Below are 22,048 nucleotides of genomic sequence, written 5' to 3'. Positions count from 1 at the left end.
TTATGTGAAGCAAGTTTATTAAAAATAATGCTAATGTGATCCCAGGGCACACTGATTTCAAGAGGGTCTTTGCAACAGATTTTATCATAACCACTTAATCAACTAAACAACAATGGTGAACTTAACTTATAGAATCAAATAACAGAGGAAAAGGACCAGGCTAATCCTGCAGGGACTGAGCTGGCCTTGATCTTCCCTAAACGTCTGTCCAGCCTGCAGTCCTCAGCAAAGCTGGTCTCCAGAGGGTTAATCAGGGCCAAAACTGATGTTTGCAGTGAGCTCCCCCTGCACCGGCTAAGGCCCCAAAAAGGCAGGAGCCAGAATGAAAGCAAGAACAGTGTCCTACACTGTTCCAGTTGTTACAAACGAGTAAAGGCCAGTTAAAGATTTCCATGTTCACTATTTCAAAATGCTAGTTTTAAAAAAACGTCACTAGCAACGTATGCATTTCCCCTCCGCATCTCTTAAACCCGAACACCCAGTGTAGAAACACTCTCGGGAGAACCAGAGAGAGGAAGAGGGGAACAGATGGTGTGTGGCAGATGCTGGTACTGCTCAGGGGCTGTGGATGCCAGCTGTGGCAACACTAAATCCCCCAATAAGGCATCAGGTGTCGGGACTCCTTCTCATAAACGTCTGGAATGATGCCATAGGGTGTCTGTACCATCTTAACCGAAGACTTCCCAAAGAGCTGGCTCTCATAGTCTATCAGCTGCCTCCAGAAGCCCAGGTTGGGCCTGATGACAGGCCTCCGGGCTTTCACCCAGTTGTATGCCTCCAACAGGCACAAATTGTGGAACTTCATCAGGTAGGCAATGCAGAGGGTGGCCGAGCGGCTCACGCCCGCAGCACAGTGCACCAAGGTAGCCCCATGCTTCTTGCTTACACTGTGGATCTTGTCAGCCACAGTGTCAAAGTACAGTCTAATGGGGGCATGAGGAATGTCAGCCAGAGGCACTTTAACATACTCAAACTGGGGCCAGTTGAAGTTGGGGATCTCGATGGTCGCATTGACGACGCAGGTGATGCCCCGGGCCTGGAGGAGGTGCCGGTTGGAGGCCACACTGGCTCTGCCCAAGAAGAGAGAGGAGGTGATCTGAGCAATGCCTCCTATGTCTCCCTCGGAAATCATCCGAGGAGCCATGAGAGTCCGTGGGAGCGTGCTGTGACCTCTGGAGCTCATGAAGATGCCAGTGGTCACACTATCATCATCCGGGGGCAAGGCCAGAGAGCAGTGGAGTCCGTCCTCCACCAAGGAATCCAAGGCTGCAGCCTCCTTCCTGCAAGAGACAGGTAACAACTGTCAGATCTTCACATGGCACTCATCCAGCACAGCCACCTGTCCTCCAGGGCTTTGGGGGAAGTGAGGCAGAGTGCATGGGTTGCAGGAAGTATATAAATCATTTTCTATTGACCATTAGGAGATGCAGCCTGCAATGCCAAAACGTAAAATCAATATGAAACTAAGCGTCTTTTTTAAATCCCTTCAGTGAAAATAGTCATCCTATTTTTAGAAAAAGTTGGGAGAAAACATGCCTGACTGGTCCCCGAAAAGCCATCTGGCGGAGCCCTGCTGAAGGGAGGGGCTTTCCTCAGTCTTTGGGTTGGGACAGAACCCAGACTCACACTGGCTATACAAGTCTCCTGGCACTGAGTTACGGTCCCTGCCCAGAAAGCCAAAGCACGGTAGTCCTCAGAGCCATGGAGTGGCTTCTCACCCCCATCTTCCCCTGAACCTGACTCTAGGCATCGAGATCTTGCAAAGGTATGGAGTGATGGCACATCGGGCAAGGTAGTCAGTAAACTGCATTACAGAATGATGAAACCAAACTGGACACCAGCAAAAGGAAGCCACGTCATGTGTGCTCCTCGATGTTTAAAAATACATCTTTGTATGTATTTACCGTGTGGTGTGTGTCTGTGTGTATGTATGCAAGGGCCTGGGGGTGAGGGGACACTCATGGGAGTTCTCTCCTTCCACCTTATGGGTTTTAGGGACTGAACTCAGGGCATGAGGCTTGGCAACAAGTATCTTTATCTGAGCTGGCCCTGGTACAATAAGTGATAACCTTACCCTCCTCTGCCACTTCTAAGCTCCCAAGTGAATTCTACTGGATCAGGGATGTGCTGGAATTAACATTAATTAGTTCAGTATCTGAAATCTATGTTCTTATTAGTAAATGCTTACTATAAAATATTGGTGTATATTTGTAACCACGGAAGAGGAAATCATTGAGCTGGGCATGGTAGCAAGTCGGAGGATTTGAGTCCCAGGCCAGCCTGGGCTACTGGGTGAGACCATGTCTCAAGAAGGAAAAGTAATTATTGTAATTATTGGTTTCCTGAGATTTCAGACATACCAATCTCTTACTGCCAACTTGTTTCATAGTTTGTGTGTCCTGACACTTGTGTACACAACACCTCTCTGATGTCACAGGAAACCAGAGTGCTCAGCCATAGGGAATACTTCCCAGGTTGCATAGCGGGAATACAATGGCTACTCACGTGCTAAGGATGCCCTTAGTCTGGATCCAGAGGGTCTTGGGAACAGTGCTAGTTACAGTGAATACAAATCAGATCTGCAGGAAGACAAAGAGGCAAGGAGGTAGCCAGTCAGGAAACCCCATGCCATTCCTCCTGGGTTCTTGTTGCTAAATCAAATTTCCAGTGTGACCTAAGAATGTGCCAGTAGAAAATAGCAACTGGGTCTCAGAGAGACGTAAGCCTGTAGTCTGCAAGCACTAGGTACAGCTTTGGCAATGACAAAGACAAAGGTAGCTCAAGGACCACACTACATGACACCATTGGGGGCACTGCAGAGGCCTATAAGATGGGGCCACAGCCTCCTCTTGGCTCCTGCTGCCCCCCAGGAGTACAAGGAACTGGGCCTGAGTCACTGCAGGAAGAACAGAAAAGCAAGAGACAGCGGGGATGTGATGAGCTATGACCTGGGGTAGATGAGCTTAAGGTAGCATGGTGTGGGGTTAGGAGCATGGGACAGCATAGGACCAGCAACGACACCAGGTGATGCTGTTGAGAGCAAGCCCAAAGTTCATTCTCTTCCCTGTTTTAGCCTTTGTCCATTATTATGTAGCCTGACAGACACCAATACGAACTCCTGAAAGGGCTTCCCTTCCACAAAGATCCCCAGTCACCCAGATGAGCATCACCTACATATTTGGTTACAGCTGTGCTTGCATGTAAATAACGTGTAAACTGACATAACTACCCAGTGTCATAGTTTTGATACAAACACACCAGACACAGGACCTCAAAATAAGATGCCTAGGCCTCCCACTCAGTATCATGTTCCTTTATAACACCCCCCACACACCTTTTACTTCTTGAGGTGTTAGCCTTGGACCACCTATGTAGCCTAGGCTGACCTCAAACTCAGTCCTCCTGCCATAGGCTCCTGAGTGCTGGAATTACACACGTGTGTCCCCATACTTAGCTTTGAAGCCATCTGCAAGAGTTCTGCAAATCTGGGAATATCTGGCTTCTTTGATCACAGCAACAAGATTAATGATCCAGGGCATAACTCCATTTTTATTACTGAACAGTACATATTCAGCATGTGATTTATCTGCTCACCTACTGAGAGATACTGGATTGTTCCAAACTTTGGACAGCCTGGGCCCTGGAAGTTTGCTGTTGTGAGTAAAGCCATTACCAATCAGAGGCAGACCTTTGTGTGAGAAAACGCCCCCCTTAATTAACCACCAAGGAGTAAAGATGGTTACATGACAGGTAGGTTTAAGACTTTCAGTTTAGAAAGCTGGGTGCGATGAGGCAAATCCATAACACAGGCACTAGGAGGGAGGCTAGGGCAGAATATCATAAATTCAATACAGCCTGAGCTACTCGATGAGTCCTTGTCCTCACAGCAAACCGATAAAAAGAATAGAATGAAATAGTTTAAAAGAAAGATGAGGGCTGGGGTTTACTTCTATGCTGGAGTGTTTGCCTGGGATGTTTGCCTGGGATATGACTTCCCTGATCCATCCCAGCAAAAGTAAAACCACAGTTCTGGGGCTGGAAAGATGGTTTAGCAGGCAAAGATGCTTTCCACTGGGCCTGAGGACCTGAGCTCCATCCCCAGAGCCCACATAGGGGAAGGCAGACCTCCAACACGAGCTGTGGTGTGCCTCACCCAACAAATAAAAGTAAAACACCACTACCATAGACACCAGACAAGCAGTTCAGCAGTTAAGAGCTCGCAGGGGAGTGGGGTGCAGTCCCAGCACCCACAAGACAGCTCACAAACCTCTCCTGGCCACTGCACAATCTTGCTACACATACGTGGCTCATGCCTGTAATCCCAGCACTTGAGAGGTGGAGGTTGAAGATCATCCCCAGCTATATAGCAAGTCCAGGGCTAGCCTGGGTTACATGAGACCTTATACTATACCCAAATCTAGGTTTAGTTCTGCCACAACGCAGACTTTCCTATCAGAATCCTCTGGAGGTATGATGGGACTCATAACACTGGGCCTCACTTTCTGTGGTTCTGGATTAGGATTGGAGAACTTGCATTTTCTAGGTTTTGCTGATGTTGGCTAGGGACAGTCAGAACCACTGAAGCAGTAGATGCTGTGTGATATCACCTAGGAACACCCCCACACATAGTGCACCCTGCACCAAGGTTGAGGTGCTCCAGATCGGAGAGCTGGCCCATAACAGGTCCACAGAGGACTACAGGTGTAAGCCGTCTGAGAAGACAGAAGTGGGGATATAAGGACGTGTGTGTGTTGGACCTAAAAGGTGTGCTGGCCAGCAGCTTGCAGTCCTCCCTGGCAGAAGCCTCAATCTTAAAGAACAAAACCACAGAGGTAATAAATGCAAAACTCAAAGAGCTGAGGACTCTCCACTCAAATTCCCACGTGGCCATCTTGTTGCATAGTTAGGAGGGACTGACTCAGCCTGTTGTCTCCCAAACAATCCTGCCACCCAGGAGGCCCCTGGCCCTCTGAAACTGGATGCCCAGGCTGGAGGCCTTTTCATCAGGGTCGTCTTCCAGGGGCCTGGACTGTGCAAAGGCAGGCTGGAGGCCCGGCTTTGCCTGTTACTGCTCATGCGCTCCTCGTGGACAGAGAGGACAGATTGTGCGTCCTCCAGGCAGAATCCAAGCGAGGCAGACGCGATGCTCTGTTCCTGCTGCCACTGCTTGGTCCTGCGCCAGCAAACCTGCTCCAAATGCCAGAGCTGGCTACAAGGTTTAGAAAAACACCTTCTGCCAGCAAGAACTCGGCGGGCAGGTACTGCACAAGCTCCTTGCCCCTTACAGCCTGGAAAACACAAGTTTGGGTAGGGCGAGGGCACTGCAACTCGAAGAAGGGAAATAAAACCAGGAAAGCAGCCTGTAGCTCTGCCCCGTGCACTGTGAGACTGTGTGGGGAGCTGTGTCCTCACTGCCTTTGTCATGGTGTCCTGGCAACAGCAATCAGGGCGAACCCCTTTAAACAGTGACAGACAAGCCTGAGCCCAGATGGACTTTTGCTTGTCAGCTAGCGAACAGAGGACTGCCACAGCCGGCAAATGCTCCAGGGCACAGAACCTTCCTCAATGCAGAGGGACACCATCAAGTCCATGGGATGGGCATAAGCAGCCTAGTTTGACCCAGCTCTAATGGCAAGGCCTCACTGTAGAGAATATAAAAACCCACGGGTATTGCATCATGAGCAGGTATGTGCTGGGAGACAAGAAGTCTGCTAAGAGTCTGGCCCGTGTATGCACATGGATCAAAGACTGCCCCAGGGCTGAGTAAGCAGGTCCCCCACTGCTGCACACTGGCCTGTGAGAGCATTTACCACACACCGTCATGTCCACAGCAGCCTTCCCAAGCCGCTGTGCTGCTGCGTTTGCTTGGAGGGAAACATGGTTCCTGACCAAGGGAACGAGACACCAAAGGCACAGAAGCCGACGGAACATAGAAGGCTGGGAGCGGTGCTCTGGGGGAGGGGGGGCTTTCTAAAACCAGGTGCTCCAGCACGTTGTGGCATAGGTAGACAGAGGTCTGTTAAGTTCAAGACCAGCCTGGACTACGTAAGACACTGTCTCAAAGCAAAACATCAGTGTAGGACGTCAGAGATGCCAGGGACAGTGCACGCCTATAATACATCACTCGGACAGCTGCGGAAGGACAGCAGCCAGTCCAGGACAGGCTGATCTACTGAGGGCTGGCCTCTGAATAATAAGTATCACTAACTAGTAACAAAGTTTAGTGTCAGCGTCTCACGGGGCTGTAGTCCTGTACTAACTAGTAACAGCTGCCTTTGCATAATTCTGGGATGTAAGATTTGTCCTGTGGTTACGCACTGGTAATGCACACCCGGATCAGTGCCAATGTGGCTGAGGATGTCTGGAAGTCCTGGCCTGTTCAGAACACTCACCGGGAGTGTCACCAAAGCTCTTCTTCCTCTGTAATGCCGGCAGCCACAAGCCTCAGCAGTAAAGGTGTAAAGTCCTATCTGTGTTTGTCTTTTCTCTTGTCAAAAATGCAGGAAGTGGCCAAGTGGCCACAGAGGTGCAGGAGGACTAGAGAGAACTGCAAAGTGGCTGAGAAAATATTCCTAGCTAAGACCATGGGGGTGGATAGGGGACATTGAAAGGGAATTGTAGGATACGGATGCTCATGTAGAGGGGAATGGAAAGACATTGAGGGGGGAGGGGCAGAAACACTTTATACACAATACACACACACACACACACACACACACACGTATTACTGAAACTACATCCCTTGAGCTGATAAAGTTCCCCACAAGAACCATAGACTACAAAACCAGTACCAATCACGAGGCCTTTAGGCGGTTGGTGTCTAAATGACTCAGAAATACCAGCCTCTTGCTGCTGCCTTAGCTGGCTCTCAGAGGTCGAAGTTAGGCCCCTGTTGCTTAAGACAACACACATTAGAACACAGGACTCAGATACCGAGCTAGATCTAACCTGGAAGCCTCCTTCTGCAGCCTAGCATCCAGGTGCTGCTAAGGGAGGGGAGCAGTTATCAGTCCTGCCCAGCTATGACAGTAATGACCAGCACTATGAGACAGAGGTGGCACTCACATGCTGGTAGCAATCAAGAGCTGTCTAATTGGTCTCAAAGCCTTCCCCAGGACAGAAGTCATGCTGGTACTGGAAACCCAGCCAGCTTCTCAGGGCTAGTGAGGTCATGGGCCTTAGAAAGTAATCTACTACTGCCTTCTGCTAGACCAGCATTACTACATTCTAAATCTGCCCTTGACCCACAGACAAGTGTGGCTACCTCCTCTCACTGACAGTGAATGGACACCAACATAGGAAACCACAATGGGGCACAGTGCAGAGTTCAGTGGGTTGTGGGGAGCCCAGCCCCAGTGGATACATTTACATCACAGCCCCTGCATCTATGGCTCAGGGAATGTCACAGACGACAGGGCAGAAAAGTTCTAAGAACCGGAGGACCAGGAAGTCTGCTGTGTTGCCGCCTCTTAGAAATGGCTTCGTAATTTGATGCCTCTAGAACAAAATATAGAACGATCAGCTCTCCAGCACCATGCCTACCCAGATGCTGCATGCTTCCTACCATGGTAATGGACTGAACCCCTAAATCTGTAAACCAGTCCCAATTAAATGTCTTTCATAAGAATTGCCTTGGTCGTTGTGTCTCTTCACAGCAACAGAAACCCTAAGACAGACACCCATCATCTTACTTTTATTAATCAAAAAATGTATATAGCTTGAGTCATGTGAACCTTCCACAAATGACCTTACTTATGTCCAGGCAAGACTTGTCCTTGTGATTTTATGCATCTTGAACTCAAGTGAACTTTGTTCACAGGCCCTTGTTTAACCCTCGGGATATAAATTGTCTGATGCTCTAAATAAAGCTGGCTATTTCATGGGAAAAAAGAAATGACTACATAAACAAATGTTACCTGAACAATGACAATATCATAGCCATGCTAATGAGGAAGGGGGAGTCTTCCACAGGGCCGGCTCCACCCCTAGACAAAAGCCTTCAGGAAGGTAGTGACCGACCGACCAATGAGAGAAGGAATCTCTTCCAGGGATGAGTCTCGACTGGTAATGCAGTACAAAGTGATCAGCCCTGAAGCCAGATAAGCGCCAAACAAAAATGGACTCAGCACATCGTATGTATATATCAGTCCATATATGTGTAACAATAAAGAGGTTATTAATTTGAGGGGGATAGAACATAGTCGGGGCTGGAGGACAGGGAAAGGTGAAATGTAATTAATTGAAATTAATTAAAATGTAATCAATTAAAAATTTAAATAAACAAAATGAAATATTCATAGCTTTATGGTCAAAGTACATGCCAGAGCAAGGAGGATATACATATACATATACCATATATGATATATACCATATACCATAGATAGATAGATAGATAGATAGATAGATAGATAGATAGATAGATGAATGATATATCATGAGATTTGTCTGTGTGGTTGACAAGTGCTCACAGAGGCCAGAAGAGGTATCTGTGAGCCACTTGATGGGGGGGCCGGGAACTGCGGATATGACCTCTGCAAAAGCAAAAGGCACTTAACCCAAGCCACCTCTCCAGCCCCTAAACTTACTTTTTTATACTCAAAAAGCCATGCAGTCACATTTCATCCATCTCTTTGCTAAGCATCTAGCTGGTTCTTTAAGAGAAAAGACCCCAGCATTTTAGCCTACACTGTGATAAATGTTACTTTTCCGATTTATTTTCACTATTAAATCACAAATGCCGAACCACTGAAAAGCTGACAGTCACTGTTTTTGAAACAAGATCAAGTAGCCCAGGTTAGCCCTTAGCTCATTTTGTAGCTGAGGTCGACCGAGAACTCCTGACTGTCGTATGTCCACCTCTCAAGTACTTAGATTACAAGCATAAGCCACCACACTCAGCATAAACTCAAACTAAAAATCGTAACACTTTCAATAATCTTTCATTAAGGAACCACTTGACGGAACATGTTGAAATAAAACGAAAATGAAGTAAAATATACTCCCAAGTTGCTTAATTGTGAAGTGAGTGGATTGAGTGTGACACCTTGACTGTCTGCAGTAGGAGGTGGGGGCCATTTTGCTTTTGCCACCAGATGAACGGAATGATACAACAATGTTTTTGGATGATGAAAATACACACTGTATAGACAAAACTAAAGACAATCATAATTCCATAACGTGAGGAGCTGAGGCAGGAAGACTGCTGTGGGTTTGAGGCCAGCCTAGGCTAGTGAGCACTGAAGGAACTTGACTACAAAATGAGATCTCATCTTAGAAAACCAAACCCAGAAAAAGCAGAACATTTTACGCAGTTCCACCCGGCTCAGCCGAGCAATCCCTGGGCGGGACGCAGCTGCCAAGCAACTGCCTAGGCAGTACAGACCAGCTGACTACCCTCGACTCCTCTGGATCATCTAAACCCAGTCAACTGCCTGGGCAGTGCAGACCAGCTGACTACCCTCGACTCCTCTGGATCATCTAAACCCAGTCAACTGCCTGGGCAGTGCAGACCAGCTGACTACCCTCAACTCCCGTGGATCATCTAAACTCAGTGAATGACAGAAGCTAAATGCAACAGAACACATCTCACGGAAGAGATGGCCACTCCATTTGATGGGAGCTAAAAAGCCAAAACAGGGGCTGGAGAGATGGCTCAGAGGCTCAGGACACACTGGCTGCTTTTCCAGAGGACCCAGGTTCAATTCCCAGAACCCACCTGACAGCTCACAACTGTCTGTAACTCCAGTTCCACGGGATCTGACATCCTTACACAGACATATATGCAGGCAAAACTAGTGCACATAAAATAAAAATAATAAAAATTTGAGAAGTCAATAGTGATATACAAATCTGAAGATGTTTGGCTCTAGGCCAGGCATAGTAACTCATTCCTGTAATCCCAGGACTCAGGAGACCAGGCCAGGAAGACTGCTGAGTTCCAGGCCAACCTGGGCTAAAGAATGAGACCAAGTCACAAAGCAAAAAAATGGTTCTATATATACTCGAATAAAATGAGCAAGGAGAAAGGCTGCAAGAAACTATGTAAAATGAACGGTGCATTCATTCAGGTACCATGGGATAACCTGGGTGTCAGTCAGGGTTCTCTAGAGTTATGGAACTCATGGAATGTAATTAAGGGAATTTATCATAATGACTCACAGGCTGTCGTCCAACTAACCCAACAGTGGGCAGCTGTGCGTAGGAAGTCTAAGAATCCAGTAGTTGCTCAGTCCCATGAGGCTGGCTGTTTCAGCTGGGCTTCTGTAGAAGTGGGCTCTAACGGATGGGCTGGCAACTACGTGACTTCCAGCAGTCAGAGACTTCCTTCTTCCAATGTCCTTATGTAGGCCTCCAGCAGGTGTGTACCACCATGCCTGGATCTAAAACTTACTTTGTCCCAGGCTGACCTTGAACTCAAGAGATCTGCTTGCCTCAGACTCCTGGAATTAAAGATGTGTACTGCCATGCCTGGGCCTAAGCTTGTCATGGCCACTATTCAAGATCTCCATGTCAAGATCCAGCTCGGAAACCTTTTTCTAGCCTCAAGATCTGGATCCTGGGTGTGCCCTCCATTCCCGGGTTGTAGTTCATTCCAGATTCAATCAAGTTGATGACCAGGAATAACCATCATACTAGGTAATTAGGGGGTAACCTGGAATGTATTTTTTGGGGGGGCTGGGGGGTTCCTAGGAATCAAGCAGCACACAGGCGAGCTCTCTACCACTGAGCTGATTCCTCAGCCCTTTGTTTATCTGAGATGTGGTCTAAGTAGTTCAGGCTGACCTTGAGCTCATTTTGCAATCAAGACAATTCTTGAACTTGCAATTCTGCCAGGATTACAGACCTAAACCACCTGACCCAGCTGGAAGCTTTCTCCTTTTTAACTTTGGGACGAGATCTATTGTAGCCTATGACGGCTTCGAACCCATGATCCTCTTGCCTCCCCATCCCAAGTAGCTGGACTTACAGATACGTACCGCTGTGCCTGATGTAGAATTTACGTTTTATGTGTGAGTCTCACCTAGCAGTGTTTATTATTAACGAAGGATGTGATATTGATACTTCTCCCAGGGTGGGGCTGATTTCCCTGGAAATCCAGGTTTGTGAAGGCCTCAACCAAAAAACAAAAATCAAAAACAAATAAACAAGAGAACAGCAAAAAGAATTTAACGGAAATGAGGTTTCCAAGGTGAGGCTCTAGCCAGCTCTTCTGGGATTGGCTTAGGAGTCAGGTGCTATGCCTAAACTAGTCCAACCGCCCTATCAGGCTCTACGTGGGCGGTCCAACTAACAGCTCCGGGAAAGCCCCAGCTGATCAATGACTACGTAACATATCTGAACATGGGCCTAGCCCCAGGCCCATGTCACCTGACTTTTATTGCCCACTGAGGACCTAGCCATCATGAAGCAAACAAGTTATCCCCACTACACCAAGTCCATCTGCGTTCTTGGTCTACAGGAATTGATGAAGAGATGCTTAAAGGTACAAGCTTTCTCTAGGAAGCACAGAGTGGGGCCATATGTATAATAGCAGAAGATGAGGCAGGAGCAGTTGAAGGCCTGGACTACACAGTGAACGTGAGGACAGCCTGGGCTACATTAGACCTCGTTCCAAAATAAAGGACTGTCAGAATTTGATCATCGCGAAGAAATGATGCATGATGGCACACATCCGAAAACAACCGAATAATGGGAAAGAGCCAAGCACGGAGACTCAAACGGGAAGGCAAATAACAGGTACTGTAGCGATGCGAGCACAGGATTAAAGCACAGTAAAATCCGCCAGCAGTGCTGAGAACTCCTTAAGGAGAAACAGTAGTGCATTCCCTACTGCTGTAATAAAATACAGGGGGCTGGTGCAATGGACGGACCAGGACTGGATATGTATCTCAGGGCAGAACCTAGGAAGGAGCCTTTGGGTCTTATCCCAGTGATCTCCCTCCTGTGTGGGTCTCACAGAGCCCGATGTTTGAGGCCACAGCCGCCCAGCTTCATCTTTCCCGTCTCCAGCTGCATCACAACAGAGAGCGGATAGCAGCAAGGTAGGAGACATGGAAAGCTGCAACAAAGCCAGAGACTGGGAAAAGGACGTTACCCTCCTCAGAGCCCACTCTAACATAGCACCAATCGCTAATCTGGCTGTGATGTCCCAGTGACCTAATTACCTTGTGGCAGGCCCCACAAGGCAGTTCCGCCCTCCCATCCCAGCCACACTGAAAACCAAGCCTCAGGGGAACACATCCAAGTCACGGCAGATGGAGTCTCATTGGCCAGACTAACATGCTTCTTTCTCTAATCCATTTAAGGTACGTCGTCATCATTGTCTTATTTTTAAATTGCACTTTGTGTATTGTGTATACACACTTGTACAGGTGTCTCGGTATACACACTTGCTATGGCACATATATGGAGGTTGGGGGCCAGTTCTCTTTCCACCACTTAGGGCCCTGGGATCCAACCCAAATCATGTCAGCCTTGGCAGCACACAACTTTGTCTGCTGACCCACCTTGCCAGTCCCCATGACTGCCTCTCAAGAGCCTCATTTCCAGCTTCCTTTTGTTACTGCCCCTTCCTACTCCCCAGGTGTCCCAGTGCTCCACACGTTTGACAGAAATGCAGACTTTCATATGCTCACCCAACAAATACAGCTGGAATCCTACAGATCACAGGAGGCCAGACAGGCAATATCCACATTCTAGCATGGGAGATGCCACTCCTCACTTGCCTCACTCAGCCTCAGGAGCGCTTTGCCCACTGGAGCTTGCAGAGGGCCAGGAAGCTCACCATCATGGCCAGGGTTCCCAGATGAGCAGTCAGAGAGATGGAGGTGCACAGGCTTTCCCAGCCTCTACAGAGAGCATGAGTGACCCCTCTGGGACCAGGACCTCCTGTCACTGACGGATTTGGCCCAACCGCAGCCAACCAGCCATTTAAATAACTCCCAAAAAGTCCAGTGAGAAAGCACAGAAGGCTGAGAAGCTGAGGAATTTTGAAAAATGACTGTCCCCTGAGAAGCTGGACCAGAAAAATGAAGGTATGGGCCAAGATCTCGGACAGTCCTCGAAAGGCCACAGTATTACTTTAAGGAAGACAAAGGGGTTCGTAAATTAGAATTAAGTACACAGGAAGGCCCTCCAGAGTTAGCAATCACTCCTTGGTCAGCTTACCCTTCGATGTGCAATTGGACCAGATCAGAATCCTAAGAACTTCAACAGCCAGCTTGACCCTTCTCCCACAAAGGACTTATCATACACCTGACAGTTTGTGTGGGGGTGTGCGCACGTGTGGAATTTATGCCAAATTAATTAAGAGTATTGACAAACTATTTCCCATTTCTCTGTCTTAATTTTTAGAAGTCGTTTTATGTGTGTGGGGGCGCGCTGTTTTGCCTACGCCTTTATGCATGTGGTATGTGTGTACCGGTACTGAGGAGGCCAGAAGAGGGCATCATATTACCTGGACCTGGGGCTACAGACTGTCGTGAGACACATGCGCACGTGCGAGCAGTAACAGAGCGGAAGGAGTCAGTGGAATACACAGCAGACACTTGTGTCAGTAAAGGAGAAGGAAAGACTTTATAGAGCTTTTGGTTTTCAGGGGATCCTCCAGCCTCTGCCATCCAAGTGCCAGCAATACAGGAATGGGACACCCTACCTGGCTGAATTCTTCATGAAAAAAAAACAAAAAACAAAAAACAAAAAACAACTTCAATGATGTAAACTCAAAAGTAAATAAAAGAAACAATTAAAAAAAACTGCCATAGGCCACCCATCAAGGACGTGACTGGGCACGGATTTCAAAAGGGCCCTTTCCTCCTCCAGAGAATACAGGAGGGAAGGAGGGGTTAACAGCTGATAAACTGGACAGGAAGTGCTCTCTTCTTTTTTTTTTTTTTTTTTTCTTTTTCTTTTCGGAGCCGGGGATTGAACCCAGGGCCTTGCGCTTCCTAGGCAAGCGCTCTACCACTGAGCTAAATCCCCAACCCCCAGGAAGTGCTCTCTTGTCAGAGTCACCACCGATGCACCCAGAGGGGCTGAGCAGGCCTCACTAACAAGTCAGTGACTGGCAGCAGCTGCAAGGTCAAGGGTTACCAAAGGGTTTTTCTCTTCGCAGGACCTTTTAATCCCATTCTATCTTTTCTTGAAAGCCAGATCTGAAACGAACAAAATAATTTTACAAGGAAAAAAATAATATTTGTGGGGGCTGGAGGGATGGCTCAGCTGTTAGGGGTACTGCATACGCTTCCAAGGGAGCTGGATTCAAAGCCCTTCACCCACATGGCAGCTCACACGTGTTTGTAACTCCAAGATCACATAGACATACGTGCAGGCGAAACACGAATGCACATACAATAAAAGGTAAATACATTTTAAACTTTAAAGGGTTTTTGTGGCATATGTAAGTAAAAGCTGAAAGCACAGGGCCATCGAGTTTTCTAAGCTGCCTTCTAGAAGAAATAAAAGGATCCATGGCTTCCACGTGCTCTGAACTTCTTCATCACCCTCTGGCTGTGAGGGTCTCCTGGGAGGCCTCAGAACCCATGCTCTCAGGACAGAGAGAGCGTTTAACAGGCACTCAATACGGACTGGGATTTAGTCAACGTCTTGCGATGACTTTGTCTCTCCCCTTCCTCATCCCCACACAAATCCAAATCCAAAAGCCTAACCAAGAGTGCTAGGGAGCGTGGGGCATCTCTGTGGATAGCCTCCAAGTTCCCTCTCCTTTTCTTTACAAGAAGAGTGAGAGCACAGCTTCCACCGACAACGTTGTCATCTCTTCCTGTAGCACAGGCACTGTGCACAGCTGTGTTTTGTACCTCACAGGAACTTGCACACACAAGTGTGTCCATCCTTGTCCCTAGGGTTCTTTACCAAGGTTGGGTCTGAGTTGACTCCCACCTCACAGACTTGAGTTCCACCTTTAGGACTGGGCACAAAGCAAGCATTCACCAGGACTAGGAGTCACTCAAGGCCTTTAAAGACTTCTATTTTTAGGACCTCATTTTGCACAGGTAAATTTTCTGTAACTACAAACTGTGAAATAAATTCAGTAAAGAGTCTGTTGAGTGTTTTTCAACTAAGTACAGTGGGAAAACTGTTTCTGGTGTTTGTCAACCCAAACCACAGAACTTTTTGTTTGTCTCGTTTTGTTTTGTCAAGACAGGTTATATAGCCCTCTAGCTGTCCTGAGCTCTGTAGACCAGTCTGGCCTCAAACTCAAAAAATCTGCCTGCCTCTGACTCCAGGGTGATGAGATTAAAGGCAAGTGCCAACCACCACAGCCTGGCCTGTTTTGTTTTTTTCCAGGACAGAAACTTTATTTCTGGCTGTCCTGGAACTCACTCTACAGACCAGGCTGGCCTCTGCCTCCCTATTGTTAGAATTAAGGTGTGAGACCCACCTGGCTCAAACCACAAAACTTAGCAAGAGCAAATAGAAACACATTAGTGGAGTTGGAGAGATGGATCAGTAGTTAAGAACACTAGCTGCCTCTTTCTGCCATCTTCTCTCACCGTCACCATGGTGCAAATGAATGTTCTGGCAGATGCTCTCAAGAGCATCAACAACGCAGAGAAGGGGGGCAAACGCCAGGTCCTCATCAGGCCGTGTTCCAAAGTCATCGTTCGGTTCCTAACTGTGATGATGAAGCATGGCTACATTGGTGAATTCGAGATCATTGATGATCACAGAGCTGGGAAGATTGTTGTAAACCTCACAGGAAGGTTGAACAAGTGTGGAGTTATAAGCCCTAGATTTGATGTTCAACTCAAAGACCTAGAGAAAGGGCAGAACAATCTGTTCCCATCACGGCACTGTGGTTATTGTGCTGATAACCTCGGCTGGCATCATGGACCATGAAGAGGCAAGACGAAAACATACAGGAGGGAAAATGCTGGGATTCTTTTTTTAAATGTAAAGCATAAATAAAAAGCCTTTATGGACTGAAAAAAAAAAAAAAAAAAGAACACTAGCTGCTCTTCTAGAGGACCCTGGTTCAATTCCCAGCACCCACCTGCTGGCTCACAACTGTCTGTAATTTCTATTCCAGAGGATCCAATGCCTTCTGCATATGGTGTTCAAACATACATGCAGACAGAACCACCACTCACACAAAAACATCCGTGCTTTTTACAACAGGAACCAGACTAACCCGCGACCCTGTGACACGTATTCACTTAAACATCCAAGCCTGCTGTGGTTAAACAGCAAACCCAATGACCTAAGACTTCAAGGTGGACACCCTTGGAGGAATGTAAATTGAGACACCCTCTTTAGAAAGAGCATCACTCCTGACCCAGGACTATTCATAATTGCCCAAGGCTACGAACAACTCAGAATGTTCGTCAACACTTGACATTGACTGGTAATGTTTATCCCAAAATGAACCAACTACAATCTCAGATGACAATATAGATGAATCATTAAAAAATCATAGTGCAGGGCTGGAGAGATGGCTCAGCGGTTAAGAGCACCCGACTGCTCTTCCAGAGATCCTGAGTTCAATTCCCAGCAACCACATGGTGGCTCACAACCATCTGTAAAGAGATCCGATGCCCTCTTCTGGTATATCTGAAGACAGCTACAGTGTAATTAAAAATAATAAATGAATAAATCTTAAAAAAAAAAAAAAAGCATAGTGCAGGGGCTGGAGAGATGGCTCAGCAGCTAAGAACACTGGCTGCTATTTCAGAAGTCCTAGGTTCAATTCCCAGCCCTCACATGGCAGCTTACAACTGTCTTTAACTCTAGTCTCGGGGATCTGACACCTCCTTCTGGCCTTCCTGGGCACTGGGCACAGATACAGTACAAAGACAAACATGCAGTTGAAAACACCATACACATTAAAAAAAAAGAATTAAAAATTCAGACACTAAAGTAGTGCATGAACTTACACAAGTATTTATATGTTCACATATTAGCTCTTATATTTGTATATGTAGAGTGCCAATGAAAAGAAAAATCTAAGCCTGCTGATGTGGCAAACACCTATAATCCCAGCAGCTCGGAGGCAGAGGCAGGCAGATCTCAGTGGGTTTGAGGCCAGCCTGGTCTACAGAGCAAATTTCGGACAGCAAGGGCTACATATTGAAACCCTGTCCCAAACAAACAAAAACAAGCCCTAAAAGAATGTTGCATAAAGGTGAAAGGGGCCTGAACATTGTGCTCTTTAGAGGCCGCCTGCCTGTTTTAGGAGGTAAACCGTAGCCAAGGGAGATTACTTCCATTAAAGTCAGCGCAGTAATCGCTGTCCTAAAAAAGGAGTGGGGGTGGGGTGGGAGAAAGGAAGCTGGAGTCTGCTTCTTGGCCGTGGTTACTCTTACATCTTTCTCTAACTCATCAAGTTCCCTATTCAGTTTATTCCTTTATCTTGAAAAGCCACGTTTAAAAAGGTTAAGTAAATATATCATCAACTACCAAAAACACTCTCTGCTCCCAGGAAGAGCATCTCCTCTCCGAATGTCACTATTACTCAGCTGGTGTAAACTCAGCAGCAGCTAAGGTCATGACCCCTCTACCTCAGCACTCAGCCGAATGCCTTTAGAACAGCAAAACTACTTAATAAATGTCTGATCCAAAGTCATGCGCTGCTGACATGAACTGTCGGATGAACCCCTTTCCTGTCCCCGTTGGATTTGAGCCGTGACACCCTCCTCCATTGATGCTTTTCTTTTCGGTTGTGTCGCTCCAGTGAAGCTCTCATAAATAATGAAGCTACCACCTTAAATGCCAGCTCTGTAAGTTTATACCCAGGCCAGCGTTGCTTTAGCAACTCTCCTGCCTTCCACTCCCTCTTGTGTCTTCTCTGAGCAAAGGCAATCTGCTTTTGGTCGTGCATGTTTAGGCATTGATAGGAAAGTTTCCATTTTGCACCTGGGAGTAAAACCACGCATCATAATGATTCAATTATTTTCAAGTTGTTTTCAAGATCATTTTGCCTGTTGCTCAGAGAAATACTAAGGTGCTGTCAGAGTTAACATAATCTTACAATCGGTTGTACTTAAAAAGCATGCTGCCTGTTCTAGACAGAAACCAAATTGCTATAAAACTAGTCGACTTTAAAACGATTTTGTTAACAAATCACTTATGCAAATACACATCTGTATTAAAATGCTGGGAAGGGTCTACGAGATACAAACCAACAGAAAGACACACAGCCATTCTTTAGAAGATTAAAGGAAGACAATGACCTGATCTGTAAAGTTCTAATTTTTCATACGGAATTAGTCAAACCCTTTGTGATGCTGGGAAAATACTTTTAATCCATCTTGTTGAAAGAGAGAAAGAAAGAAAGAAAGAAAGAAAGAAAGACAGACAGACAGAAAGAAAGAAAGACAGAAATAAAGAAAGTCTTCATGCAAAGGAAAACACCTAATTAAAAGGTCTCTTTTAACCCTAATTTTAATCCCAAAGTCTTGAAGGATTTCCCAGACTTAGAACCTTCAGCAGCAAATCTGTATGCGGATCTATTAAGGGATCTCACAGAATGCATACCTGCAGTCAGCCAGTATCAAAGGTTTCCGAGGAGAACTAAGCTCAGTGGCGCTGCGCTCGAAAAGGATGCTGAGAAGACTCGAATGGAGCCAACTGTCTCCCGTTTTATGGGGGAAAGCCAAAAATACCAAGCAGCTATTCTCCTCCCCCAAGCGTCAGAAGGTGAGTCAGAGCTGGAGGCAGGAGTGGGGCCCATGTGTCAAGCCGCCTGTGCAGGGCTCCTTCCTCCCTCCTCCCGGGAATTCTCGGCCCTCTTCTGACCTCATGTGAATTCTTAGGAGTCTCTGGTAAAGGAAGAGGTGGTGCCTCATTCCGGGGGGTGCCTCATTCCGGGGGTGCCTCATTCCTCTGTTTCTCAAGGAAACCGAGACTAAGTGCCCTTGTGAGTCCACAAAACACGACAGCAAATTGCAGCCCTAAACACACACAACTTTGCAAAGAATGCATACAGCACCCAAAGAGTTGCATCCCGTCCGAGGGACCCATCACTGTAGCTGAGGCCTGCAGCTGCAGACCTCTGACCCTTAGCCTCTCTGACCTTTCACTGCCCTCAGGGAGGATGTTCTGGTATCTCATTAATTAAACTTCAAAGTTGGTCCTTTGAACAAGAATTGCAGGAAACTGCATTAAAACTCTTGGTCCACATTTCATTAAAGTCAGTTAAGAATCTGAATCGTCGCCTCCGTTTTTACATCTACAAAAAGGAAAGCACAGCTCTGCACCTACCTCTTAACTCCACTGAGAGCTAACCAGAGAACATAAACCAAATGCCATGGGGCTCTCCTGAGTGGAAAGTACGAGGTGTTGTTTTTAGTATTATTAGACCGGGAGACTACTGGTAAACCACCCCGCCTTCTCTTGCCTCTGAGATGTCCAGTTACCATAACATTAGCCGGTGCCACTGGCAACATCCACTTCAATACAAGTTATACAATCTTAAGGCGGCTACACCACCCGGCTCCCTCCCCTACCCCAAGCCCAGCACAATTCAACTTCACTCCAGAGCAAGGATACTTAGAAGAAATAAGAGTCATATGTGAGCACTTTGCACACCAATCTAACACCGAGGAGAGACGCACAAGTTGAGTACTTGCATCGCAGAAAGCCAAGTGTTTCCAGGGACTGGCGGGGGCCGGTCGCGGGGTGCATACTGACGACTGCCAGCCTGGGTTCGGGGGATCCCAGCCTCTCCCGCCCCGCGCCCCGAGGTCGCAGGGCACCCGCACAAAGTTTGCAGAGCCGAGGGTCGCGCGGGCCCGGGCCCCCAGGCGTTCCCCCGCATCCCGTACCGAGCGTCCCGGTTGCGGCGGCCGCGGCTCTCGGGTCCGTGCTGTTGCGTGGCTCGCGGCTTCTGCCCGCCGGTCTCGCGCGCCTCCCGCTCCCTGCGCGCCGCCGCCCTCTTCCGAGCGCGGGCCCGCGGCGGGGACGCGCGTGTGTTCCGGGCGCCGCGCGTGCGCGCTGCGGCGCCGGCCGGTCGCCCTGGCCCGGATTCCCACTCACCTGGACGTACTCGCAAACCCCTGCTCCTCGCTGCGGCGTTGTCCTCCGGCCCAGCTTCTGAGCTAGCGTTCGAAGGATCCGTCCAATTGCAGAGAAGCAACTGCTGGAAGAAGACAGTATAAAGGGTGTGAGCAGCCACTGACTAATCACCACCTCTCAGCTAGCCACCCCCGCCTCCTCCTCCGGGCTAGACAGCCGCGGGTGCTGACCCAAAGTGGGAAGCAAAATGACTTTTTTGCTTGTTTGTTCAGACAAGGTCTCACGACGTAGACCAGGTTGGCCTTGAACTCACAGAGATCCGCCTGCCTCTGCCTTTAACTCCTTAGTGCTGAGATTAAAGGCGTACATCACCACGCCCTAACTAATTCTTCCATCAGATGCTGGGCGGAATTTGATTGACAGGTGAGGGCAGTTCCAGTAACTGGGAAACTCCAAAGGAGTTAAAAGACCCCTAAACCATTGACAGGTTGACAGTACCCACCCACCCACACCTCTTGGTACAACGCAGCTGACTTGTGGATCCCTTGAAATTTATTTGCTCTCAACTCCAGAGGGTGCCCCCCCCCATAGGGCTCCTCACCTGAAATGAATGGATGCAAACTGACTTTCTTTAGCTCCACCCTGCTCTCCCTTTTGCCTGCAGAACTGAGGGGCGACACAGGGGCGGTAAGAACGACTTCCTCCAGCCTCTGCAGTGAGTCAGACTGCAGGAGCCCTGACTTTGACGCTAGGTCCTGTGCTCACCCAAGCCATGCCCCTCACTGTAGCAAATCTCTGACATCAGAACTGCTGAAGTCAAACCAGTATTCTTGGGTTTGGGGGATGGGACAGAAGAGGAGCACGGCGCACTTAGGGCTTTCTTACAGCCTCTAACATCTTCAAGTAAAACCGGGAGATTTTTGTTTTATTTACTTTCTTTTTTAATCTCCGCTGGCTAACCAGATTCAGAGTTTTTTTGTGGGTGCTGGAATATCTAGAAGTTTTGTCTGTTTTCCAGACGAAAATATAACACCAAAGGCATTTTAGTGATAATCCAGGGAGAGCTAAAACGGCCTAGACTAAAGAGATTTGATGCCATAAAAAGCATCAGCGCTTTAAAATTAAACAAAATTAACCTTTTAATGTAAGAAGAAAAGTAGACTCAGATTAGGCTCCAGCACTGAGTTCAAACTGCTTGGGGAAGATATCTTCCCGGCTGATTAGTTCAGCAATTTGCCTCCAGACCTGCTTTTGACACACTAGTGTAAAAATAGCAAAATCTCTATTGGTGCTTCTCGACCTCCTCAGTGACACCACCTTTTAATTCAGTCCCTCATGTTATAGTGCCCCCCAAACCATAATGTTATTGTGTTGCTACTTCATAAACGTGATTTTGCTACTGTTTTGAATCAGAATGTAAATATCTGATGTGAAGGCTATCTGATATTGGACCCCTGTGAAAGGATCTTGGCCCACAGGTTGAGAACCTACAGTCCTTCCGTCATGTCACAGCTTGGTAACAGTCACACGCCTAAAACTCCAGCCAGTTTTGCTTGTTGGGTTCATTTCTGTTTACATTATTACTTGGGCATGAGTAAGCTCTGGGTGGTGACAAGGAGCAGGACATCTTTTGTGAACTATGGGCTATAAGCCTTCCAGGAAAAGTCACACCCTGCCTAAGAAGGGAGAGACAAGCTTGTGCGACTAGAGACCCTTCTATGGACACTGTGTGCTAATGATCTAGGTTAAGTAGAAAGGATGACTCAAATATCTTTTCTGTAGAACACAGGAGCTCCAAGAGCCTCTGCTGGCTTCTAAGCCCTTGATGTACAGCCTGTGTGACCGGGAACTCATTTTCTAACGTTAGTCCTTTTTAGTTGATTTGAATTTATTTATTTATAGTACCAGCGATTGAACTAGGGTTCTTGTGCATGGCCAGCAAGCACTGTGCCAACTGAACTCAATCCCCCAGCCTGGCAACTTCAAATGTCTCCATTTAATCTGTATGGCTGTTTTGTCTACAGGAATGTCTGTCACCATGTGGGTGCCCGGTACCCACAGAGAGCCTGGGAGAGGG

General features: G+C 47.5%; 1 protein-coding gene and 1 pseudogene across 3 annotated transcripts; one reads left to right on the top strand and one right to left on the bottom strand.

Moving 5' to 3' along the window:
* Dusp14 (dual specificity phosphatase 14) lies at positions 1-20,088 on the bottom strand. Of its 3 annotated transcripts, none has more exons than XM_032913471.1 (2): positions 19,993-20,088; positions 1-1,280 (listed from the first exon to the last, which is right to left on the bottom strand). In XM_032913471.1, the coding sequence occupies exon 2, from the start codon at positions 1,181-1,183 to the stop codon at positions 587-589; it is 597 nt and encodes a 198-aa protein (XP_032769362.1). In that variant the 5' UTR covers positions 1,184-1,280; positions 19,993-20,088; the 3' UTR covers positions 1-586. The 3 variants fall into 3 exon arrangements, with proteins under 3 accessions (XP_032769362.1, XP_032769360.1, XP_032769361.1); XM_032913469.1 differs by lacking the exon at positions 19,993-20,088 and adding an exon at positions 19,782-19,879; XM_032913470.1 differs by lacking the exon at positions 19,993-20,088 and adding an exon at positions 18,493-18,597.
* On the top strand, positions 15,520-15,922 carry LOC116909778 (annotated as a pseudogene).
* Positions 20,089-22,048: the final 1,960 nt, after the last annotated feature.

Source organism: Rattus rattus, chromosome 9 (genome assembly GCF_011064425.1).
Source record: "Rattus rattus isolate New Zealand chromosome 9, Rrattus_CSIRO_v1, whole genome shotgun sequence".
NCBI lineage: Eukaryota > Metazoa > Chordata > Mammalia > Rodentia > Muridae > Rattus > Rattus rattus.
The sequence above is the reverse complement of the archived record's forward strand: the minus strand, read 5'-3'. Positions and strand labels throughout refer to the sequence as shown.

Bases quoted from the DNA above. Each gene is read 5' to 3' on its own strand.
- Dusp14 (XM_032913471.1), bottom strand. From the start codon at position 1,183: ATGAGCTCCAGAGGTCACAGCACGCTCCCACGGACTCTCATGGCTCCT.